The following is a 24,502-nucleotide window of genomic DNA, read 5'->3' on the forward strand; positions in this document are numbered from 1 at the left end:
GCATGGCTGAGATCTCTGTAGTCCCTGTTTGCCTTGTTAACACCTAAGCAAATATGAACTTTTCTCTTGTTTAGGCTTGACCTTTTTTCATTTTTCTTTCTTGCAGCAATACTGTTAGTAAGACGCAACTTGCACAATCGACAGCAAGGGTAAGATCAAATTTCTCCACTTTTTAAAGTTGATATTTGAGAGACGCACATTCCACTTTATGCTTAGTCAGCCTACGGGTGACAGAACCAGTCTGGTGGGTAACAGCCGTTCTGCTGCCTTGCCAGTGAACCCTACCTCATCTCACAGCATCAAATCAGATAAAAACAGGTGGAAAAACGTAACCGGCATCCACCCACCTGAGCCTGTCTGGACTTGTACAGTACAATTAGTGTCTCAGCCTGAGGCCCTCTACTGCCACCACTGAACACTCCCCATCTATAACCCTTCCCATGTTAACCATCAAACAATAGCCTTGAGACAGTGCCAATGGGTCTGTATGACCGAATGGGACAGGACCTTACTTGTCCCAAAGCTTACCTCATGACCAGCTGAGTAGATGAGTCAACTCAGAAATAATAACAAATCCTGTAAACATGAACTTGACGTCCTGACAACAATCTGCCAACAGCACTCAGACAGCAGAACAGCCAAAACCAGTTATACAGTTGTACGCTCTCTCTTTGCTTTGTCTTTTGTTCTGGGGTGCAGTTGTAATACATGACCTGCAGGTCGGGTTCAGAGAGGTTACAAAGTTCAAGTTTGTCCCTCGAACTGCCATTGTGGAGCAGACGCCCAAGACAATCTGCAAGGGTTAAATAAATTCCTCTGCAGGATTACTGGCTGCCTCCCGGGGCTGCAGTCAGCTCTGGCAGTGTTTGGTGCTGACTGATCGCTCTGCTGAAAAGGGGCTTAATCACACAGCAACCTCTGGCTTGTTGGATCAACAGTGCCTTGCCAGATTTATAAGTCCCACCTGGGGATGAGCTGTGTTTTGAGGTGGTGCAGTCGCCGTGCACCTGTCAGAGCCCTGCAGCATGAGGCAGACGTGTCGTTTCCTGAATTCTGACATGCAGAGTTGTTTCTTGTGTCTTTCTGCTAACAAACTGAAATAGAGCCTAAAAATATCTTGAAGATGACATACTTTTGCCCTGTCTCCCCCCCTCCCCCTCCCCCTGTATTCCCTTCCTGTTGCCTGTCCTACCTGTCTCTCTTCAGGATCTACTTCGTGCCTACAGAGCAGGACCAGAAAGGGGCCGTCTAGTTCCTGGTGGAGTAGCAGTCTCAATAACAGACAAGAGAGGAGCAATGCATGGGGCTATGTCATCTTCTACACTTTGACTCAGGACAGTTAGACTTCTTTGCACAACATCCTGCTTCTCACCATTCAGTTCATTGCTCGCTCTTATCAATACAAATGCAATATATATACATTTTTTTTTTTTACCGTTGTATACTCTTGTCTTTGTCACAGACGTTTATGCTCCACATACACGCAATTTATCCAGGGACATTTGGAACACATTCAAACCTTCTAATTGGATTCTATTTGAGGAATCCAAATCAAAGCCAGTGAATATGGCTTAAAGCTTCTTTTGTTAAAAGGGATAATTTAGCACAGCCAGAGCTCCCCCTCTTTTTTACTACCTGAAACAAGAAATTATTCCCATCAGCTATGCAGTGAAAATACATTTGCGTTTGATTTGGTGCACATGAAAAAGACCTGTCCTTGTGCAATGGTCGATGAGTTAGACAAACCATGCTAATCCGAGCAAAGCCAGGCCAGTGCTCACTTCATTCTCCTGTTCACTTGTCTGGCACCTTCTGTTCCTGGCCCATTAGCAATGACAGGAGGCAGTGCAAAAGGAAGGTAAAAACTGGTTCCCCCGCTTCTCAACCTCAGTAAAAAAGAAACAAGTGGAAGTAGGCAGTGTGAACATTATTGCAGGGCAGCAAATGTATTGAGCGCAATGAATGATGATGTTTTTCTTTTCCCTCTCTCTGTTTTGTTTTGAAAGGCGTTCAGTGAGTGCCGCAGATTGTAATACAGAACTTTTCTACTGGTAGAAAGTGTGAGTGAGGGATACAATCTCACAAATCAAATAAAGATGGAGATAATTGGGAAAATACCATCAATGCCTTTGTTTCATCCATAGAGAGCATGACGGCTTCTCTGATTTCATTTAAATGGAAATCAATCATGCCCTGTGAAAGAAAGCTTTCTGTCCAGGAACCTGAGGCACTGGTTGCCTTATTGCTTCCAAATTGGAGAAGGAAACTTTCTGTGGTAAATGTTAAAGGGGAATGGGACCTGCTCCTGTTTGACATGACAGTATTTCATTGGTGGCTTGATGAGGACACTTTTAATGGAGAAAGGAACACAGGGAATGGCTACATGGGGTTAAACACTGGATTTGTCAAAGCAGGATCTCACTTTGCTGCCACTAAATCTTGCAGACTTGTGAGCAAAAACAATTCTGCAGTCACGTCCTCTTCAGGGTGTACAGTAGCTATAGATTTGTGCTGAGGCGTTGCCTTAAAAATGATGCATCCCGGTATATTAAATACAAACAAATTGGCAGATGTGATTATTGTTTGTGCATTTGTTTTACTGTTCGTAGTTGAGCACTGTGTGTACAGTTTGTGTTATTTCTAAAAATCATAGCATTGCCCAATAAGCCTTCAATATCTGTCAACATTTCAAAGGGAGTACAATTGGACAAAAATCGCAGTACAAAACAATTTTTAATGTCATGTTTTTATGTTTTTAGTCATATCCACTTTTTCTGTTGGACAAACAAACCACAATTTAACATTTTAGCAGTGTTTCTCTTTCAATGATTTTTTTTTTTTTTTTTTTTTGCCAAATTAGAGAAAGCAAACACACTGCAGAGCAATGCAGTAGTTGTTCCAGCCTGCTCCCAGCATGTGACCAAACTTAACTCAGTTATTCCTTTCTGTATAGCCTCTCTGCTGTGACACTACTCATGGTAGATGTTGAGCTTTTGTTCTTTTTGTCAATGCAATGTATGTTAAGATTGAGGTTACGCTTTTTTATTATTTTTTTAAACTGGCTGATTATTTTAGTACAGTGTCCCTAAAATCTCTATGTACTACAGCTTCAGAACACACAAGGTAATAAACAAAACTCAAGCAAATGAAGAAAACATCTTCATCAATGTGAACGGCATTTAGAAAAAATGTGGCAAATACCGAAAACACAACCAAATACTAACTATAAAGGGTGCAGATCTCCATCAGGCGTGTCTGCAATGACCAACGTGTGATTGAATTAATACAACCCACTATTGGCTAACCTGCAGTCTAGACACATAAGGGCTGTTTAGCGTTGTTAAACACATTTCATTAAAACTCAAAAATAAGTGGCAATATATGCAAGCAGTTTGCTTGATGTCATCATATAAGACACATCATACAATCTTGCAAAAAACTGAATTTAAACTCACAAACATTCTTAGCCCGTGTAGCAGTAGCTGAGTTGCAGTGATGCACTCAGCAGTGTGTACTCGTAGTTTCGTTAGCTGTTATCCAACACACCGTCCAATACAACAAAGTGTGCGACCTATTTCCCTACACTGTGTCTCTAGGCACAGCGTAGCTCTGGGGTCTGTGATGCACTCAGCTGTGCTATCACTAGCGGCCCCCATCATTCGGGGTCTGGTTAAGAGTATTGAGTCAGGAGTCAGCAGGCAGTCAGTGGCAGTATAAAACAGGGAATAAAAGTTGTTTTGAGACCGTGTGATTGACCTTCAACTGGGAAACCAAAATATAATGCAGTTTGCTGCCCCAGATCCAAGATTAGCCGCTGACAGACACAGAGGCGCACACATACTCACGGAGGTAGGGCCACACGCACACACGCAACATTCTTGTATTTCGTTTTCTGTTCTTTTCAGCACGTTTTTGTATCTGGTTGTTTTCTCGCTTTGCAGTTTGTTTGTTTTTCTAAATGTGCATGTACAAAATGTTTTCTCCATTGCTTGTGTCTTCTCGAGTAGCGAAGTAGTGATTGCTGAAGTTGCACAGTATACAGCTTTCAGAACCACCGCTCTAAAGCCATTGTCAGACCTTATCCAGTTATTCTAGCTATTAATATATTGTATGTATTTACTGACCTAAATATTTTCATTGTGTCTCTTAATGGAAATGTTTTATATTTGGCCAAATGGTCCTTTTATATATTTGTTGTTAAGGGGTGATGTCTTCTCTCCATTGTTCAATTATAAATTCTGTGTAAAAAAAATTCCAAAAGCTTTTTTATGTAAAATGATGTATTAATGTATTTTAGTATCATATTGCAGCAAAAAAAGTTAATTTGGACTTAATGTTAAATACATGTTTGTATCTCTTGTGTATCCAGATGAACCCATACTCTACCTATTATTTGTGGCGATGACATTCAGATGTTTTTCATTATATAAATATTTAAGAAGTATATATACATAACCATCTCTAGCTCCTGAGAAGACAATTGCAGTCATATCAAATCATGAATAAATTCTGTTTGTACATCTGCTCTCTCCTTGATTTTGTTCTGATAGCAATTAGAACAGTGAATACTATTGTATATCATATAGGCATGCTGAACTCTGTGTTCCTTTTGACTTTAAATCTGATATAGAATGCTTGGTTTTTTTCACAGTTTATTGTCTGCATCATTTGATGCCACATGAATGCAAAGATAATGCGCCAGTGGATCTTGTTGAATCTAGGGCTTTACTCACTTATAAGCATAGAGCCACTAAGAGGCTTAGACACGCCTTACTAAATATCACGTTTTTGTTGAGATTGAAAGTGTAAAAAGCGTGTAGTATTTATCAGGAGGAGGAAGTGACCCAGGTTCAGTCTTGGTGTTGTACGAGATTTTCAAATATGGGATATTATGGGGTTATTCTTCACAACCTTTAATAATAATCCTGGCTGTGAGACACTGCCTATGGCTGTGTTATCAGTTATAAGATAAAAGGTCATTAGATACAAGCCTGCTTCATGGTTGAAGGTGTGATTAAAATATGAAACATGTCCTCATTATTTGCAAAGACAAATAATCACTTTTCAGTGCAGTTCTGCCAGGTATAGAAATGATGTTAGACAAAGATTAAGCGGGTGATGGTTCCTTTTTTCCACTTGTCAGCATAATTCATGTTTTCTATGTTTATTGAGTGTTTTTCTATGACACTGTTAACAAGCAGCATACAGTCAGTCAATCTACATTCACACAAATAGTGATTTTTTTTCTCTTGCTGGAGTCCCGGTTGGTTGGATGCTCTCTGTCACTATCCTTGGACCACTCAATATGATCTGGAAAATAAACACACAGAACCATTAAGGAATCAAACAAGATTTAAGCCATCAATTATATTTAACATACGCAAACACACGACAGTATGGAAAATAAACAATGTGGTTTTCAGTTGTTCTGTTACGGTTTTGCCCAACAAATGGCTTAATCATAATCTTTTTGACCTATTAATCATCACAGAGATTTTAGTCAGCATTCTGTTGAGCTATAATATGTCTGAAATGAATGATTGTTTGCCATATATCATCCAGTAGCTTGTGATATAAATTACTCAAATCATTCAACTGCAGTTTCCCAAGAGCGTGATATAAGCACGGCTACCCTTCATGCACATGGACTGTAATTTAGACTGTCTATCAGCTTTCATTGTCTTAAATTATTCAGCACTTGTGCTAATCATGCAACCCTCAAACACTGCAAAAATACAGAATTTGAACATTCCCTAGAATGAATGAAACAAAAAGCTGTTTGTACTTACTTTGGTGACCTTTTGTGACATCTGGCCAGCCGACAGGCCCGGCCACCTACAGTTAGAGATAAGCAAAAGAATGAGAAGGCCAGTTCAATATACAGCATAACAGTGTTTTACAAAAATGTTTTCAGAGTAGCACTTACAGCCAATGACCATGATTCCCACCATGAAAAGCACTGCTGCAATGGTTAGTCCAGCATAGCGCAGGGCCTCATAATCTGGACACATAAAACATGAATCAAACACTCAACCATAGACACAAAAGGAAAGAACAAAAAAAAAAACTGTGAAATGTAGCTTCTCACCATAGATGAAATCTTTTTCCCACTTCGGATCTATAAGAAGTAAAAGTGCAATGGAAAGTATTGAATTTAGTTTGACTGAGCTTCTACACAAAAAAAGAGGAAGAGGATCACCGAGGAACAACAGTCAGAGATAGCGTGACAGATCTACTGGCCTCGCTGACATGCCGTTGATGTTGTATCAAAACCCTATCTATGGTAAGCCAGCACAGCAGGAGGACACAAATATCGTATCTCTTCATGCATAAGGTACAATCGAGCATTAATCTGTTGGCAAGAGTGGAAGTGAGGTGCTCTGTTCTACCCCTCCGCCATGGGCTTTGTTTGGAAGACAGGGAATTATGATACTGTCAGTCTGCCATGAGATAACAATAAAACCGCAATGCCTGTGGCATTTAAGGTAACTATGTAGTAGTAAAATTTTTAGATACCCCAGGCAACTTCTTGATAGTTTCCGTTTTTGGTGGTTTTCACAGTTGTGGATGGGGAGGTTGTCACTGACGTTGCTGAAAAATATAGACAGTAAAAACAGTTTCCTCACCTTGTCTTTATTTCCGATTTCCCTCTGTATTTAATATAAGTCATATAATACACAGTTTTATGATGCAAAAGCATCATTTTATATATAGGACCATTTTATTTTGGGACATATTGACTCTTTATCTTTGCCATATGAGTCCATACATAATAAGATTAAGAGGCATTCCTATGTTTAACTCATTTTTCTAATTGAATCTTTGAATATTTCAGTGGAATGGCTCTCTTAGGACATTTAGGCTGATGCTTTTTAATGCATATCAGTGCGCTCTCTGTCGCTCTCACTCTAGTTTTCTTCCCCGTTTCCCTGGTCCTGTAAAATGCAGCAGAAACACTCCTCTTTTTATCTCAACAAGTACAGGGAGTTTTACAAATTCTAATTACCTCACAATTAGTTTTAAAGGAAAAGCTCACTGAAAGCCTTTGCTATTGATGTGAGAGGATGTTAAAGCCAAACTCAATGGCTCCACCAACTGGGTGTTCAAATATATGAGGGAGATGGTGCAGATTATTACCTGAAGTGGGTTTGAACTCTGTTATTGGTTTCGTTGTTCCCTCATTGGGAGCTGCAGGGATAGAAACATAAAAATCACCTCAGGCTGAATTTAAATTCTGGGCGTCACATAAACAGCACTTACTACACACCAGTCTACCTGTTGAAGTCTTCATTTCTGATGGGCTGGGGTTGACATTGACTGGGTTGCTGGTGCTAATGTTGTTGTTTGTGGTTCGTTCAGAAGGCAAAGTTTCCGGGGTGGAGACAGCATCTCTGGTGACACTACTTCCCGCTCCTCCTACTGTTACGACTGTCAAGAAAATAACTGATTTCACATGAAACTGACATTGAAAAGGAGATACCTCAAGACTGGTGAGGCTGCAAAGCGGCATTTCTCAGGATAGCCAAAAACGCCATAACAGTGAGAGTAAGGGTTGTTGTTAGGTTTGCCGTATTGTTGCTAACAGACTGCATTTGATGTGGGTGTGTTAGCCCTTGACACTGCGAGGGAAAAAAAGACACACATTATAATCATCAAAAGCACAAGTCAGATGAAGCCTCACAGCGCGGCCTTGATACAGTAAACTTTATAGGACGAACAAAGAGCAGTGTTGTTTACCCCTTGTGATTTTCTCGAACAATGCTCTGATGTATTCCTGGCAGAGGGCAGACTTGAGAATGTGTCTGGCCATGTCATCAAGAGGGGCCCCGCAGATGTACTGAGAGTATGTCACAGTTAAAGTCCTGTGAGTGGGGCAGGGCCACACACACAAAGAAGGGGCTCTTACAAAACCTCTGGCTACAACAGAGCTGGATTGTTGTGTGAGACTGCAGGACAGAGAGGCAGTTGTCTGTTTACACTCTCAGCACCTTCCAAATAATGCTAAAGCTCTTCAAAAGCTCTACTTTCTTATGCTAATGCTCCGATTCCACTACTTTAATGAACCCATATGCCTGGTACTTGACTAAGTACCAGGCATATGGGTTGATTTTTGATGTGTCAGATATATTGTGTGGATGAAAACCTTAATTTGGTTTGTAGTAAACCTTTTATGTTACAGTCATCTACAGTTCTAAGATGTTTAGTGTGACTGTGTCCCTTCAGTCTTCCAAGCCCACATCAGGATCCACATTATTAATATAAGTATACCTTGTATTCTTAGAAGTTACAACATTATCCTGCACTTGAATATTTGTGACAAGCCTTAAAGAAAACAAAAATCAGCTTTTTTTTAAGGGGAACTCCACCTCTCTTTTTACACATAATGGTGAGTTTAATCCTCTCTGAGAAAATACCCGTGATGATGACATGCATATGGGAATTTACACATAATAGGGTCTGCAGGTCTTTTAAAAAATGCAATACCTTGGCCTTTACTGCATCCATTTTGACGATTCTTTTTAAAATTGGTCTTTTGCAAGTCCCATAATTTTATGGAGTTGACATATTAATCTGTGGGTGTACCCCTTTTAGTTGCTAATTAGAAAGCTGCATATTAAGTGACACAATTTTGAAAGAAAGAAATAACACATTCTTTCTCTTTCAAACAATATTTCAAACTCATGAGAAATAAAACACTACCTTGCCCAATTAAATACACTCAGGGACTTTGCTGCTACAGTTTTACTTCATTTGACCAGTAGCTTATGGCGGCTAACGCTCGGGCAACACTGCCTACCTGAGCAGCGTGTGCGTTGCGGAACCTCTTTCACATCGGCGCCCATGTTAACAGATTAGCGCGTCCAGACAGCACACATGAGTAGGGCGGCAGTGTACAATTGCACACAATTTTTTGCAATCTAAAATGAATATTGATGACATTTATGATGAAATGCAATGAAACATTACATAAATGATGACCATAATCAAAGGCAATATTAATGCAGAAATATAGGGCCTGAAGATTCAGAACCGCAGCAGCAACAATGTGTGTTTTCATGCTCAAGTAGAGGTAGGCAGTGTGGCCCAGGTGCAATATTAGCAACTTCAGATAGATGTTACTGGGCCACTGACATTGGTGCTTCACTTTTCAAACGTTATGGCACTTGTAACCTGTAATACTACTTCATTTTAGCATTTATATTTTAGCATAGCATTATCCTGCTGTTGTGACTTGGGATCAAAATGGCTGCTGTTCATCAAAAGTTACATAGACTCGCTTTAAACTCAATACACTCACCTTTAAACATAATAAGCAGGAAGAATGCCAAGGAGGTAAAATACATCTGAAAGACAAAAAAAAAACATTAGAGGAGAGGAGGTAACACAATATTGTAGAAAGTATAAACAAAGTTGTATCTCAACTGGTATCTTAACAAGTTGATTTTCAACTTGTGCAGTTTTATCACAATTTGTAGGAGCTGCAAAAGTAATTTAGAGCTCCTCATATATTATAGATGAGTCCATAAATGAGGTCAGGTCATGTACTATAAATGCAGACACTGGATCTGTTGCAGAGGATTGGAGCAGATACATAACATGCAAAAAAAACATTTGCTCATGAGCACACAGAAAGACAGGATTTATTCACATCTCTTTAGCCACAGTTATAATGTTACAATTGCTTAACCAGGGCATGAGTACAAGGTACCAGTCAAAAGTTTGGACACACCTTCTCATTCAACTACTTTGAAGAATGTAAAATATAAAACATATTCTGGTTTGTTGAGCATTTGTTTGTTTACCACATAATTCCACATGTGTTCCTTCATAGTTTGGATGTCTTCAATATTAATCTACAATGTAGACTTTTGACTAGTACCGTACACTAAATGGTTAATAAAAGTATTGAAGCGAGAGAGCATTCACTTTGCAATATTTTGTACAGCACAAATCTACAAGACAGGAAGTTGCACTCATTGAGGTTTTGCACCACATGGCCAACTCTCCTTCCTCCTGAAACACACAGGCTACATCTCCCACACATCTCACGCAGCATAACAAAAAACGATTCGTACTTTGAATGTCAAACTTAAGAAGATACACATATCATAACCACACTTTTTGCAGCCTCGATCACTCATTTGTCAAAAATGAGTGATCGAGGCTGCACATTGCGTATGCAATCCACCCACACATGTCTGTGTTGAACTTTGTGGCACTATTGATCAAACTTCAATAAAAAGAAAGTTTGCTACTGTCACCAATTAAAAAATGCCATTGGAGGATGTGTCAAAACAACTCCTTTTACCGTAATGGAAATCCTGTAGGCCTACTGGTGAGCGACATACTCTTTCCTCCCCCTCGCAACATGTTGCCCCTAGCTTGAAACAAGAACACTATAGACCAAGAGAATTACGCAAAAAGCTGTCCGATATTGCATGATTTTGTAGCAATGCAGAGAATAACAGCTGCCAAGCAGGTACATTCAGCAGAGGCAGGTAGAGTGAGGGATGGAAGTCTGGGCCAGTGGCTCGGTTTGAATCCACCCCCAGCAGAAAATGAATCTTGATCTTTGACCTTTCCTGGTGGCAGCTCATCCTCCGGGCGTGGAGCGGTGTGACAGGTGAACGTCTGTGGTTGTCATGAGCTGCGACAGCTCAGATTAGCAGGTCATGCCAATCTTCATTTCACTCCAGAGCATATGTCAAGATGAGGCCTGTTTCCCCAGGGCTGTACAGGCGTCTTTGCCTTCCCCTAGCCTGACCTGCCTGCCTGTTTGTCACATCTAGCACTCTAACTCACTCTCTGTCTGTCCGTTCATCCGTTTGTCTGTCATCCTCCATCAGCCTCACCAAAAAACCCCTCAGCCCTCTAATATTTAATCATCCATCCAGGCTATTATGCTTACCTTAGTATCCATCCTGTGAGTAAAGAGATTCATCCACGGTGCTTTCCTCCGTCTGTCACTTTTGAAAGGCTGCTAACCGACCACACCCATGTGCTCACCATCACTACTTCCTCATCCAATTGTCTGAACTCCGTTTCAGTTTTTCAATCTCTCGCTCACCCACTCTTCCTCATGACATGGCCTCCTCCTTCTGTGGCATTCAGTCTTTCACCCTCCCTCACTGCTACGATCGCTGTCTGCAGTTCAGCTGTCTCTCAGCACGGCAGCTTCTCTTCCTACTTTATTTCTGTTTCTGTATCGTGCGCTCTTTTATTCTGTGTCTTTCCCTGTCTGTCATCCTGTCTAGCTGTCTTAGTCTTTCTCCAGGTTCATACAGTTGTCCATCCATCATCTGTTTCAATGTTGCTGTCTCATAAAAAAAAGAAATGAATGACCTTGTCGTAATGACAAACTGTTGATCTACTGAAAAATGCAATACGTATTGGAAGCATTTCTTGCTTCCTGTTATTTGTGAACAGTTTTATAAAATATCCTCCCTTGTAAACGTCACCATTGAGGATGTTCTAAAATATGTGTGGCTGTGAAGAACTATATTCTTTACTTTAAATACCAACCTTTTCAACATGCACCCACAGAAGAAACAATTGTATTTCTGAGAACATCTTAAAACTTCATTAAAAAAAGATTAAACACATCTAACTCACTTAGATATTACCACAGAAAACATCCACCACTCCATGTCTTTCACATTAATTTGCACTTAAGGCTTTTTAAGTCACAGTCTTCAAGTATTGCTTCAAGGCTGCAAGATTGCAGCATCACCAAACTGAAGAGGACAAATCTTGCTGTTACAACAGACAAAGCCTGCAATTCATCCACACTAGTCTTTGTCGACACGACAGTCAGCACGACAGTCTTTGTCTTTGAGTGCTGTTGATGCTTTTGGATCAGCTTGTACTGACAGTTGGTCACACTTCAATAAAGCAATTGTTAAATATTTTTTATAAGCATTCTTAATGTTGCTAAATTCCAAATTCTGAGCATAACTAGATTGAGGAATTGGCTACATGTGGCCCTCAACATGGTGATAGCTGAGCCGACAGCTAACGCTGCTAACAACACAAACAACGGCAACAGTGCTGACAGAGCTATGAGTTAACGTTAACCTGGGGATACCAGAGGCAAAAGAAATGGATAGTTGGATTAGATAATGTAAGAATATCATTTTAAGTCAATCAAGGCAGAGTATGGCAGATCAGTTACAGAGTAGGGCGAGTCATGCCAATGGGGGGTGTCAGTCGCAAAATATAAGACTGTTGACTCGCCCATTTTATGCTTCCAGACAATCATATTATGAAATGCAACCTGGTTAGTGATAGGTAGCCAATCACATCTGCTTGTACAAAAATATGATTAGAAGAAAATAGATCCTAATATTTTCTTCCTTTTTTCCATTCTTTTAATCATTCTTGCTCAGCATTTTTGTTGTTTAAAAATCATCAGACAATATTTAATTATTTGTGGATGTAGGTTCACAACCTTACATATATGTGTATATTTTCATTTGAAAATACTGTACATTTCAGACAGTGATTAATGAATGCAAAAACATAATGTAAAATGCATTTGTACACTAAGTAAGATCAGACTTAATAATAACAGCTTTTGTTATCTTTATATCGTGGTGTTGGAATGGGAATGTGTTCGCATTTAAATTATTTAAATGAGATGCAGACAGGGACGTTTGAAATGTGCTCACACATGGAAAAAATACACCCAGGTTTAAATGTGACTTGAAAGAGAAAGATATTTGCATGTCTGGATTTGAATTTTGCTTAATGAAGCCTAAACTATTTCAAATAGAGAATAATTTGGACTGTAAGTGTGCATTTTCTCTTATAATAATAATATAAATCCATAACTCCACTTATTCGACTTTCAATATCCTTCGGCTGGACTAGCATAACTACTTTTCTATTGATTTATTTTTACTATTACATTTCCATGTGGTCTGGTGCACGATGGCCAGTCATCAAACTCATCTTTAATTTAAGATGCTTTTTTTAGTTTCAATTTGCTCACAGATCCGCCCTTATCAAAATTAACAATTAATTGTTATTTTCCCTTCCTATTTATCTTTCACGGACTAATGTTATATTAATTCAGTTGTATTCTTTCATCCACAGGAGTATAAATTACATCCTCATTACTGACAACAGGAGAGCACAGCCACAACGTGAGTCATTATAACTGCCAGTAAAATCATGTTCTAATTTGTAAAACCTGCGGTTGCTTTTGATTTGATTTCTATTTAGTTCAAATTATTAGAATCCAAATAATGAGAGCAAAGACAGGGTTTGCAGAGATTTGAGCAAAATTTGAATTGGCTCCCCGCTGGTAGCACAACCTGTTAAAGTGTTAAGGGAGTATTGTTCAATTTTGTATTTTTTTTCCTGGAAAAAACTTTTACGAGAGGGGTTAAAAGGACGTGGAAACACTCTGAGAGCTGAGGTAATTAAAGTCTCTTAATTGTTTCTCTTTTGACTTAATTGTGCACTCCTGCAGCCTGAATGATCGAGCTCCCACGAGATTCTTCTGAACGCATCATATCAAAACCTTCATGCGGCAAGTGAGGAAAAATGGAAGTTGACGTACAGCATTGAGCTGTCAAGCCTGCAGTTTAGCAGATTATTGTTCTTGCCTGAGCAGAAATGATGCATCACGGACAGGCTTTGGTATGAGCACAGCAGTCATCTTGACAGGAACTTAAACAATTGTTCAGTAATGAGACAAACATACCTTGACACCTCATGATGTAGAATAGTGAGCCTAATTGAGGGAACGAAGCTCTGTGAAACATTGAGATTTATCTCCAGGCATTAAGGCCATTGAGGAAGCAGAATATTGTAGTCGGTACAATTGTGTCGACAACAACAACCTCACCTGGATTTAAATAACACCTCTCAGTACAAATTTCATCTGTATTTTACAGTAAAAACACATAAAAGAGTGACATGTTAAGGTTGGTCCAGCTAAAGAACCAGTCATGAGGCAGACCACATCCATCTTCATCAAAAATGAAAAAGTGGACATTTCTATTGAGGAACAATAAATTAAGATTATACCCTTTTTAATTTATATATGTGTCTGATTGGACTATATTTCTTGCCTGTGCCGGTTTCTGTGTTTTGTGTGTGTAGTCATGAGACTGATGTGACGCATCGTGCTTGAGGGAAAAGCAGAAGCTGGAAGCAGAACTAGGATTCATGCATAACGGCTCTGTGTAAAGATGTAAGCCCAGTCGCTATTTGCGTATTTTACAAGGCAGCGAGAACCGAAAAGAGCCATGGAAACTTTGAGGAAGTTTCTGATCTTTGCACAGTGAACATTAAAAGCTAAGTTACACGAATACACAGAGCACTCAAACCTTGTTATTGTCATACAGGAAGACGCCGTCTATTTTTTCTTGTGTTCTGCAGGTTCTCAGACTGGCTTTTCAGCATCAGTCTGCAGCTTAAAACGTACATCATCAAGAAAAATATGGAAAAATAAGAAAAATATTTCTTGACAAAATATATCGAGAATATGTATTGACCAATACATATTTCTTGATGTCAATTTAAGCAATACATGCACATAACAAATAAGGATGTCTTGTACCATTATAAGCTCAAAACTATTATAAATACTACACAAAAAAACTATAAACCATTATATTTTATAATTCGTTGATTTATTTTTTGTAAAGCAACTTTTATTTTGTAAAGTTTTCTATAAATAAAGATTTCTTATTATATTTCTTAATTCTTATCATCTTAAACTGTAGGCTGTGGTGTGACACTATACAGTGGACTGCTTTTCTTTTGACTACAATTTGAACAATCAAATGAAGAGGAGAGTAGCTTTTTTTTGTAGCAGCAGCCACAGTAGCAGCTTAGCCTAACCCTCTCTTCCTGACTCTCTTTTTTTAACTGTCCAAATTCCCTGCACGGTCTTTTCTCTCGCTCACTGATACTATGAGCTAAACTTCAATCCAAGAGAAAATAGGATTAGAGTCTGGCCCTAGATATGGCTTTAGCTCCTGAAGACATAACCATGCTAAATACCACTCAGTACAATTACATTGCAGGGATTCCAATGGACTAACTGTGAAACTCTTTGTATCAGAGTTGTTTGAAAATGTTTGAAAATGTTGACATTGGACGGGTCAAAAAGGATGCTGTATGAATAGGTGGCACTGTGAGTCTGTGCTGCTTCTGCACGAGGGCCAACCACAGCGTTGTCGGTCCATTTTTATCTTTAACTGACTGATTCATATCTACCTGCAGGCCAAAGGGAAAAAAAAGAAAAGGGGGGGGCGGCTTCAAGAACGAGGGTAAAGGTGAAAAAACAAAGTGAGATCCAGGGAGTAAGATTACAGAGGCATAATAAAATAAGGTGGTGGCTGGTTGAAGTTAACGGAAAAAGCTCATACAGTAGCATTTTGACAGTCTTGATTGTATTGCTTGAGACTCAAATATATATAAATATATATATATATATTTAAATCTCTCTGCCATTGTAATTTGCTTCTGTTCAGCTTTTTCGGTTCTCCATACTTTACTGTAGGTCAACTTAGTCTGAGGAATGTAAACAATATACACAGAAAAACTGAGAGTGAAATACTGTATTATATGACATTTTACATCAAGCGTTCAAGCTTCATTCTACAATTGTGACAGGTACGTTCAATGTGACTTGTGAGATACATTTCAAAAGGGTTTTGTTTTTAATGTCGGCTATACAACACTGTACTCAATGACTACTGTTGAATCACAAGCCCTGTCATAGCGTATTTGTCTGCTATGACCTTCTCATTCTAGACTAATTCGCCTCGGAGTTCAAAGGGAAGATCAGAATCACTCCGCAGTTGTCGGACATCCCTCGCTCTCTCTGCTGCCTGCTGAGAGACAGATTGCATCTCAGTTACCATTACGTGTGTGATAAAGCTACAGCACATCATCGACCTTTACAATAGATTTATTTTTCAACCAAATTGTGATATCTACAAATGTAAATAATATATCAAATAGGAGCTTTCATCATTGGTTGGCTTTTGTCTACTGACCTGAGTGTAGGTTGGTAGTCTCCAATCATTCCTTTGATGAGGCAATCTGTGGTCAAACAAGGATGAAGGGGAAGGAAGAGGGTAAGCCAGGATGTCCTGGAACGGACCCTCGTCTGTTACGTCTTCATACAGATGGCTGTTAGAGTTGACAGGGACGTGCGTGACACCTTAAAGAGCATATGGAAATGCATAGGCAAAACATGAATAATTACGTGTGGCTAACAATAAGAGACAGAGAGAGATCAGATAATACTCCCAAGCGTTTTTCCACAAGGTAAAACAACAACAGATTCAGCTCCCGATTGGCTGGGAATGCAATATATTTAGGAAATGAGGTGTTTACTGTTGCCTTGTTTACTCTGAGGTATATTTGTGTCTCACCGAGACCACGCATATCCTCAGGGAGTGGGCTGAGAGGTGGAAGGTCACCAGTGGGGTAATAACAATGGGAACGTTCCTGAAATATCAATGCAGAAGAGATAGTATCAGAATAGCTTGACTTTACGTCACTTCAGGTAAATTACAAAGCCACATCTGTTGAATCAGTGCAGATGGTTGAAGTGGCTTCTTGGAAAGCCCGTTCACCCACATTGTTTTGTCACTAACCTCTAGAAAATTCCAACCATACTGATAGGTTTAGTTTTATTGGTCTTGCTTTATGTAAATCCATCTTTACATTTTATGTTTGATAGTCTGCCTCCTCTCCGATACAACAGAGGTGAATAAACTTGCAGTGACCATTTTTAATTAGAACTACTGAAGAAGACGGAAGAAATAGTCCCTATGAATATGGATGACAGTGAAGTGAACCATCTTATTGGGATTTATAGATAGAGATGTTGCTATTTTCAAAATATATTTCAATATCTGAATTTAAGGCCAGATATCACTACAGGGAGAATAGGAAAATAAGTTTTTGCTAATATGGCTAAACCAATGCTTACTGGTATGAACTGTATTAAAATAGGTGAAAGATAAAGCCTTCCTCTGCTGGGATTTGAGGTTTCATTATACCCCATTCTGACAGCACAGTGCTATCTGTTTTCCTCTACCTTGCTCAACAGTTTTCTTCAAGGTTCAAATCCTTGTTGGCCTTTTTAAAGTACAAAATGATCATTTCTCTGAGATCGATGTGCATTTTCAATGCTAATTGTGAGGTATTGATCTGTGTTCCATCTCTATGCACAGCTAAATGTTCCATTAGTTTATCTATCCATTTTCCCTGTTATGGCTGAATTCTCCACTTCCTCCTCTGTCAGATCCCATCACCCCCTGTCTCACCTCTTTCCTCCCCTCATCTGTTTACTCAGCCCCTCTGTGTCTCTGCATATTTTCTCAATGGCTCTTTTCCCTTTGTCTCATCCCACTCTTTCCTATCTTCCTCCTCTCTCCAGCTCTTACCGCTGCATAGCTCTCGTAGACATTGCTGTTTGTTTCAGATCCAGAGTCGATGAGGAGGGTGCGCTGGGCTGTGGCGTTGATCTTTTCTCTGCTCTCATACTTATTGGAGTTGCTTACAGTTGACTGACTGGACCTGCAGGGCAAAAGCAGATTGTGTCATCTACTTTTACTTTCTTGATTTATTTCTCATTTCTTGATCCCCAATATGAACTACCAGAGATGCAAAAACACTCAGCACACATAGCATACATTCCGTTCTTAATAACAGTGTTTCATGTTACCCATGTACAGGTGTATTGCAGGATTGTGGTGCAAGTTTGAGGACACTAATTTAAATAGAAACTGACAGAGACTTGTTGTTTTGCGTGCCTGGTGGTTTTAGTAGCTCGGTCAGCCAATAGACAAGGTCTTTGACTTCTTAAAGTGGATTTGATGTGTGTCTCTTTATTACTGCTACTGCAGGGCTTTAACTTACCCCCCCTGATCACCCTTCCTTCCATCCAATACACTGCCTCCTCCCCCCCCTGCAGGGGGAACAGAAACAGGAGGAAAGAGGCTTAGTGTTAGGAAATTAGAACTTTAAGAGAAGTGCATCATCTCATAAGCACTGAAATTGATCGGAGCAATAAAAAGGGCCAGAGAGTGAGAGTTAAAGACAAGTAAGCTGTAAAAAATCTATATGTAAAAACCAGAGGGCAGAGGAAGGCGAGGAATGAAAAATAAAAGATAGAGAGGGAGAACCTGGCAGTTAGACTGAAGAACAAATAGAAAGAGACACAAGGAGAGATGGAGGGAGGAAATAACGCTAGCAAATGAGATAAAAGATATGGACAAAACACAGAAGTGACAGCTTTGAAGGATGAATGTGGCAGGAAGTAGAAGCTCAGACAATAAGCAGAAGGAGAGGGGCCAGGATAGACAGATAGAAAGAGGGACATGGAGAGATGAGAAGAGAGTGAGAGGCTGAGCTGACAATTGCATCATGGTACTGGAATAATCTCTTTAGAGCTCTGTTGAGGAATAGGGACATTATAATGCCAGAAAGTGATGGAGGAAACACTTTCACATCCGTGGATAAAAAGATCATTGTTGTTACCTGTCTGGCCTCGCCTCTTTTTCCACCTCAATCCAAAGAAGCAACCCAGTGAATTAAATACCAGCAGGACTCCAAACACCACCGTGAACACCACTGTCAAATAGGCTGGTAGTCCACTTGCACCTAGTTTTGACAAAACATTAAAAACATTATCTCAATGCGGAACAATGAAAGTCAAAAGAGAACTAATATGTACATTTTGGAGGACAAAAAATGGCTGAGACAAGCCCAACCCCTCTATCAATTGTCTTTATTAATTAAAGACTATCAGAGGGGGAAAAGCATGGGCGGGCTCCATGACAACTGCTACTCTCGTAGAGCAAACATTACCAGCCTTGGAGGTGCATACATTAACATGATTTAGCCAAATGAAGCTAGCTGCTGTGCAAACAGCAATTTCCAACTGCCCTTAACAGCTTTTGCTGTGAGTTGTGATAAAAGACTTACTCTGTGAGCGTGAGTCATCACCTTCTGGGACTTCTCCTGGGTGTGGCCTCTCTGAAGAGAAAGAAGGAATAACAGAGACTTACATGCCAAACTTGTGCATAATATGCTTATACTAATGTATTACAGATTATCAGATGGTTGTACAGTACAGTCCTTTCAGTGTCAAGCTGGGGTTACTCTTAACTGACCCTTGGTGGTAATGGTCAGTACTGCATTGTTGTCAGCATAGCCACTCTCTCCCCTTTCATTTAGGGCATTGACTGAGAAGTTGTAGGTGGTGACGGGCTGCAGCCCAGTGACAGTGAATGTTGTTGCTCCGGGAGGAAAGACGTCCACGTACAGGAAACTGGCTGATTTTTCCCAACGGTATCTGTCAACCAAAAGGCACTGTCATCTACAATTATTTAATCATTAAAGAATGTCATTCTAACACCATCATTCTGTTGGCGGCTGTGGGTCCTGATATGGATTGGTTCTTCCACTAATCAGTAGATATGAGGTTCGATCTCTGGCTCCTCCAGTCCGCATATTGAAGTGTCCTTGGGCAAGATACTGAACCCAAAATTGCTCCCAAATGTTTTGCCATCAGTGTGTGAATGAATATTAGATCAGAACCAGATGAGGAGTTTGGCAACTCGTATGGCAGCCTCTGATATCAGCGTATGAATGTGTGTCTGAATGGGCTGAATGATGGCATACAGTGTAAAGCACTTTGAGTGGTCGTTGAAAGGTGCAGTATAAATGCAAGTCAATTTACAATCCTTCCTATGCTTCTCACCTTACACGAAATCTTTGCCACAAACCACCATTGAAGCCAGGGATCCATTCCAGAGTGACTGAGTCGTGGGAAATGTCGACTTGACGAAATGATGAAGGAGGATCTGGGTGATCTGAGGGGGAAAGAAAATGAGAAATGTGGAAAAAGGCAAATGTGCTCTCAATTTTGTGACAATGCTGAAGAGACACCTTCACTCGACAGGGGGCTATTTGAAAAGGCTTTAGGCGCTAAGAAATGGAGATGTGTGGCATGAGATAGTCAAGTGATTATATCTGCAGACTCTGAAATAACACCTGAGGCCCTGCTGGCCTGTACGAGCGTGCCTCTCCTATGGCCTCTCTACTTTGGAGCGGTTATAAATAGACAAATTGATATTATTAAAAGAGAGTACTAGAGCTGATGTTCTTCTTGATAGAAATAGAAGAGAAATAAAATTGATATAAGATATTCTCACATTTCACATTGGTCATATTTGGGTTTGAAAACCACAACTATTCGTATTATTAAATCGGTGTATCAGAAGGAACAGTGATAACTGTTTATCTTAGAGAAATGTTTTTTATTTGTGGGTGAACTGCCTGTGACATATTTTAAGTACTGCAGTATTTTAAGTGCGAAAAAATTAAGTTAAGAAAATTGATAATAACTGCTTATGATAAATAATGAAAAAGACTGAATCAAATTGAATCAAGGAGGAAGAATGACCACCATGGTAAAAACTTAGCTGAAAACTTTTTGTTTTTTGACAGTACAGTGTTCTTAATCCAAAGAACATATTTTCAACAACACCAGCTTTGCATTTTTTTTAACAGCGCACCACTACTCATCTGCTTTTTCTGAAGGTTGTGCTATGTTGTATGAGTGATCAGGAAACATGGGCAGATGGCTGATCCCTCTGCCAACAAAGTGGCTGATTTGTCCAATTTATTTGACCCAAGTCATGCAATGAAGGATGAAGCCTCTTGATTATTATCAATATTGTGAATAAAGATCAAAGGAGGCTAACCAGGCCTTCGGCCAGGCACTGCTCCAGTCAGGGTAGTGAAGGGGAAGTGGATTATTTTGCATTTGGAGCATGGAAAAGGGAAGGGTGGTTTTGAGGGCAGAGGTAGAGATAATCAAGAAGGGGAGAAGGAGAGATAGTTGAGCAGCAATGTAAGAAGGGGATGCTCTACTCGTCTCTGACTCCAGGCTGCAGCCCAGTTTGCCGAGTAAATAATTCCCACTATCAGCTCTCCTCATTAGATTCCTGGGCAAAGAGGTCAGCCTTATTTGGATCTTGTCTCCTTCAAATCCAAAAAGCACCATGCAGAGAAAAAAAAACCCTCTCTCTTCCTCTCGAGCTCTAGAGTGATAAGGAAGCATATACAATCTATTATCACTGCATCAGATGAATTATGAATATTCACAGCACTAACAAAGTGACTGGGGAAAAACAGGGCCAATATTGGATTGTATTTTATGGTTATTATAGTAAACATTAAACGTGTCCAATGATGGCTGTGGGCCTTTGCTGGAGCAGGACTGTGTCGATAATGGCTCTGGTGCAAAGATACACTGGTAGCTTGAAGGCAGAAAAGTCTAAGCACGCCGGGAGAGCAAAGCGTATCACTGCAGCATTATCTGAGGAGTGGAGTACTGCTATAGGCTGAATGATAAGGTAGAGCTAGGGAAAGGAATAAGTACCTTAAAGGGCTGACACTCAGGAGCAACAGCTCTCTCCAGTTTACTGAATTCTGCATTTTCAATGGCCCTCCCACACTATTGTAATATTGCTGGAAAAGGCTGATAAACCTTGGACAAAGCAGCACAGACACAATTATTTTGAGATGCTGCCAAATTACAACCAAAGGAATAGTTTGTGCTCCACTGCCAAGTACGTGATATGCATAATCCCTACATACTGAGTGCCCTAACCGCTGACTGATCATTTGCCGTTCATTTAAAGATGCATTAGGTGATTTCTGACCACTAAGGAGCAGAGACATAGGCCTGGAAAACAATAATGTAGGTTTAGTAGCAAACTATTACTAACACATCTCCACTATCCAACATACACTCATCTTGCAGCTCTTGTTTACTTCGCTAACTATATCTGGGTCTTTTCCTCACTAGACGCTTGGCTTTCTTCACAATCCGCTGCTTCTATTAGGATCTCTGTCTATCTGTGCTGGGTTGGTATATTGATTATGGAGTGTGGTGATGAAAACAGGAAGAAATAGGCTAATCTAAAGCCAGTGTTATATTTGTCCATTTTGGGCTGCTGTAGAAACATGGCGGGTGAAGAAGATCATTCTAAGGTAAAGAAAATGATTCTTATTTTCAGGGGATTATACACTTAAGAAAACATACTTATTAATACTATCCTAATTCTTCTAATAGAGCCCTATACCTACTATACATTGTTCCTTTAACCATGTAGTCAATGTGCAGGCCAGATCACTAAAACAAAAAATGGCTTAAGGCTGCCGAAGCTTTGTAGAACTGCAGAACTGGGTGTTAACTCTCAGTGGTTTGGCATTAAAAGTAACCCGTCTACACAACAGGGAGTTATTTGACTCAATTAGAATAATAAAATTCTTGATCTATTTTTTACCATTTCAATGCTGTCTTTAGAAAACTGTCCCTGAATTTACTGATTTCTAAACGATACTGACGTATCAAGTGTTCCTTAAAATGAGAAAATTCTCCCTGATCAGAAGCTAAATAAACCATCGAAAGAGCTGTTGAATTATCCAATAAATGCATTTCTACATCACTGAGACAGAGTTCTTTTTCGTATTAGAGGTACATGGCTCCCAGACAACCTCAGCCACCCAGAGACACACACCCATACAAACAGAAACCACAAATGTACAAGAATGAAGTACTTGTGCTGACGAGCTGGATGTCTACGGTGTCTTCCCCAAGTGAGTTGCGAGCAGTGCAGCTGAAGATAGCGTAGTCCAGAGCTGCACTCACATTTACAACTCCAACTGTGCTGGTGTGGAAGGAGCCCTCCCTCACGGTTCGCTCCTCATACCTGCAGCACGCACGTACACAAACACACAAACCCAAAGCAAGAAAGGGATAAATCCTGAGCAGGCAGACAGCAGGGATTGCGATGTCCTGCGGATTGCACTAAATCACCCAATTTCACACATCAAAGAAGCATTAAACAGGTATTTGCATAGTCAAAAGCAAGGTGTAAAATGCACTAAATCTGGCTTCAGTGGTGAAATAGCAAGAAATAGAAGAAGAATATATTATATTAGAGTAAACCCTAATCTAATTGAGAGGATTCATCAATATGTAACCAAATGCTGACAGTAGCTCCAAAGTTAATATGAGTGCTGCAGGGATTCATTTTTTTAGGCAAACCATGGAAGTTAGCATCACACTGGTTCCCCCCCGAAAAAAAAGACCATTGGATTTGGGATGATTACAGAAAAGAAGCTCCGTAGCAAACACACGTTTCTGTTTGTTACACGTTTTCTACATCAAGATAATCTTCACAAATGAACTTTAATACTTTAATAATTTTGAGGCGTGAATGTGCGTGAATCTGCAGAAGTAAAAAGCTAATGTTAGGGTACAACATTACATCACTGCAAGGCTGTAAAAGAGGACCAGTTGGCATGACGCTCTGTAGTCTCATTTAGCCACTTGTTGGCAACCGTCTTTTTTATGATATGTAAAACCTTTAAAATTCACAAGAAGCACATTTACGGACGGATTTCCTTTGGTAGAACAAAACATTAAAATCTCTTTAGCTTTTGTTAACCACAGACCTTATTTCAGGCATCCAACCAAAAACCCACAAAAGAAAACCATTGTCTTGAGTGACTCGGGACCCGGAAGTGCAATAATGCTGACTCATTTCAGGGTTTTAGGACTCATTCCTGCAGCACTCTATAATGCAAAAAAATTAAGAAAATAATTTGAAATAACATAATGCATATTCTTTCACCTGGGGTTTGCAAAGTCCATTCGTACACCCTTTTTTTCCCAAGAGAAGTCAACACGAGGAATGCCTTCTGCACGACACACCAACTCAGCTGTAGAAGTGCCATCCCCTCTGCTTGCTACCTTCCTCCACTGGGGTCCTTTCTGAAGCTCTGGTTTGACTTCACAAGACAAAATGGGCATGTAGGTTATTCATAGAGAAAACCAGACACAATACAGAAGTAAATGTTCACAAGTATTTGTTGACATGTTTTTTCATTCTTTCTGATACTGCGAGTAAATAGTACAAACTCACATTGCACTACCAGCTGCACATCTACAGTGGCAGGGGATGCTAAGTCATTACTGGCTGTGCACTGGTAAAAACCAGCATGAGCCCGAGTAACATCATGGATGGTCAGAAGGCCAGATTCGTCTTCCTGGGTCTCCTGTCCCATCTCCACCTCCTCTTCACCCTGTGGAAGACAAAGTACGGGGGAATAAACGGCAGACAGCAGCTCTTCCTCAAAACACACTCCCCTCCTTCTGGGTGAGGGCTAGAGTGTGTGTCTATTGGGGGGGGCTTTGTGAGAGCAAGGCAGGCAGGTAGACAGTGAGGGAGAGTTGAGCAGGTAACCATCAGGGCGTGAGGTGGGGGTGGGGGTGGGAAGGGCGTCGGGGGAACGTGCGCTTAGGACAGAGACAGATAATGCCAAGGGGTCGGAGAGCTCCGGGGAAAGAGAAAGGAGGGGCTGTGCAGGTTGAAAGCGGGACACAGTACTGCCGGGGGGCGGGTTAGACCGGAGAAGGCACCGGTAGATACAGAGACCACGCCACGTT

General features: G+C 40.2%; 2 protein-coding genes across 6 annotated transcripts in view; both read right to left on the reverse strand.

The window, feature by feature from the left end:
- Positions 1 to 2,215: 2,215 nt before the first annotated feature.
- fxyd5 (FXYD domain containing ion transport regulator 5) lies at positions 2,216 to 11,142 on the reverse strand. 5 transcript variants are annotated; one of them, XM_054622350.1, is made up of 10 exons: positions 10,910 to 11,083; positions 9,299 to 9,344; positions 8,798 to 8,918; positions 7,276 to 7,419; positions 7,138 to 7,188; positions 6,517 to 6,591; positions 6,089 to 6,118; positions 5,927 to 6,001; positions 5,790 to 5,835; positions 2,216 to 5,310 (listed from the first exon to the last, which is right to left on the reverse strand). In XM_054622350.1, exons 3-10 carry the CDS (start codon positions 8,841 to 8,843, stop codon positions 5,301 to 5,303), a joined length of 477 nt encoding a protein of 158 aa, XP_054478325.1. In that variant the 5' UTR covers positions 8,844 to 8,918; positions 9,299 to 9,344; positions 10,910 to 11,083; the 3' UTR covers positions 2,216 to 5,300. The 5 variants fall into 5 exon arrangements, with proteins under 5 accessions (XP_054478325.1, XP_054478324.1, XP_054478323.1 ...); XM_054622349.1 differs by lacking the exon at positions 8,798 to 8,918 and having other exon boundaries at positions 7,276 to 7,428; positions 10,910 to 11,142; XM_054622348.1 differs by lacking the exon at positions 8,798 to 8,918 and having other exon boundaries at positions 10,910 to 11,081.
- A 4,431-nt stretch (positions 11,143 to 15,573) lies between these two features.
- The window catches only part of nphs1 (NPHS1 adhesion molecule, nephrin), a 38,053-nt gene continuing 29,124 nt past the window's right edge, over positions 15,574 to 24,502 (reverse strand). The window contains exons 19-30 of the mRNA XM_054622365.1: positions 23,979 to 24,138; positions 23,688 to 23,844; positions 22,609 to 22,760; positions 19,739 to 19,850; positions 19,149 to 19,330; positions 18,961 to 19,011; positions 18,514 to 18,636; positions 17,893 to 17,941; positions 17,418 to 17,550; positions 16,398 to 16,473; positions 16,017 to 16,183; positions 15,574 to 15,851 (exon numbers count right to left, since the gene is read on the reverse strand). Of these exons, the coding sequence (XP_054478340.1) occupies positions 15,768 to 15,851; positions 16,017 to 16,183; positions 16,398 to 16,473; positions 17,418 to 17,550; positions 17,893 to 17,941; positions 18,514 to 18,636; positions 18,961 to 19,011; positions 19,149 to 19,330; positions 19,739 to 19,850; positions 22,609 to 22,760; positions 23,688 to 23,844; positions 23,979 to 24,138 (1,446 nt within the window). The 3' untranslated portion in view covers positions 15,574 to 15,767. The remainder of the gene's footprint in view (positions 15,852 to 16,016; positions 16,184 to 16,397; positions 16,474 to 17,417; positions 17,551 to 17,892; positions 17,942 to 18,513; positions 18,637 to 18,960; positions 19,012 to 19,148; positions 19,331 to 19,738; positions 19,851 to 22,608; positions 22,761 to 23,687; positions 23,845 to 23,978; positions 24,139 to 24,502) is intronic.

This window comes from Anoplopoma fimbria, chromosome 20 (assembly GCF_027596085.1).
Source record: "Anoplopoma fimbria isolate UVic2021 breed Golden Eagle Sablefish chromosome 20, Afim_UVic_2022, whole genome shotgun sequence".
In the NCBI taxonomy this organism is placed as follows: Eukaryota; Metazoa; Chordata; class Actinopteri; order Perciformes; family Anoplopomatidae; genus Anoplopoma; species Anoplopoma fimbria.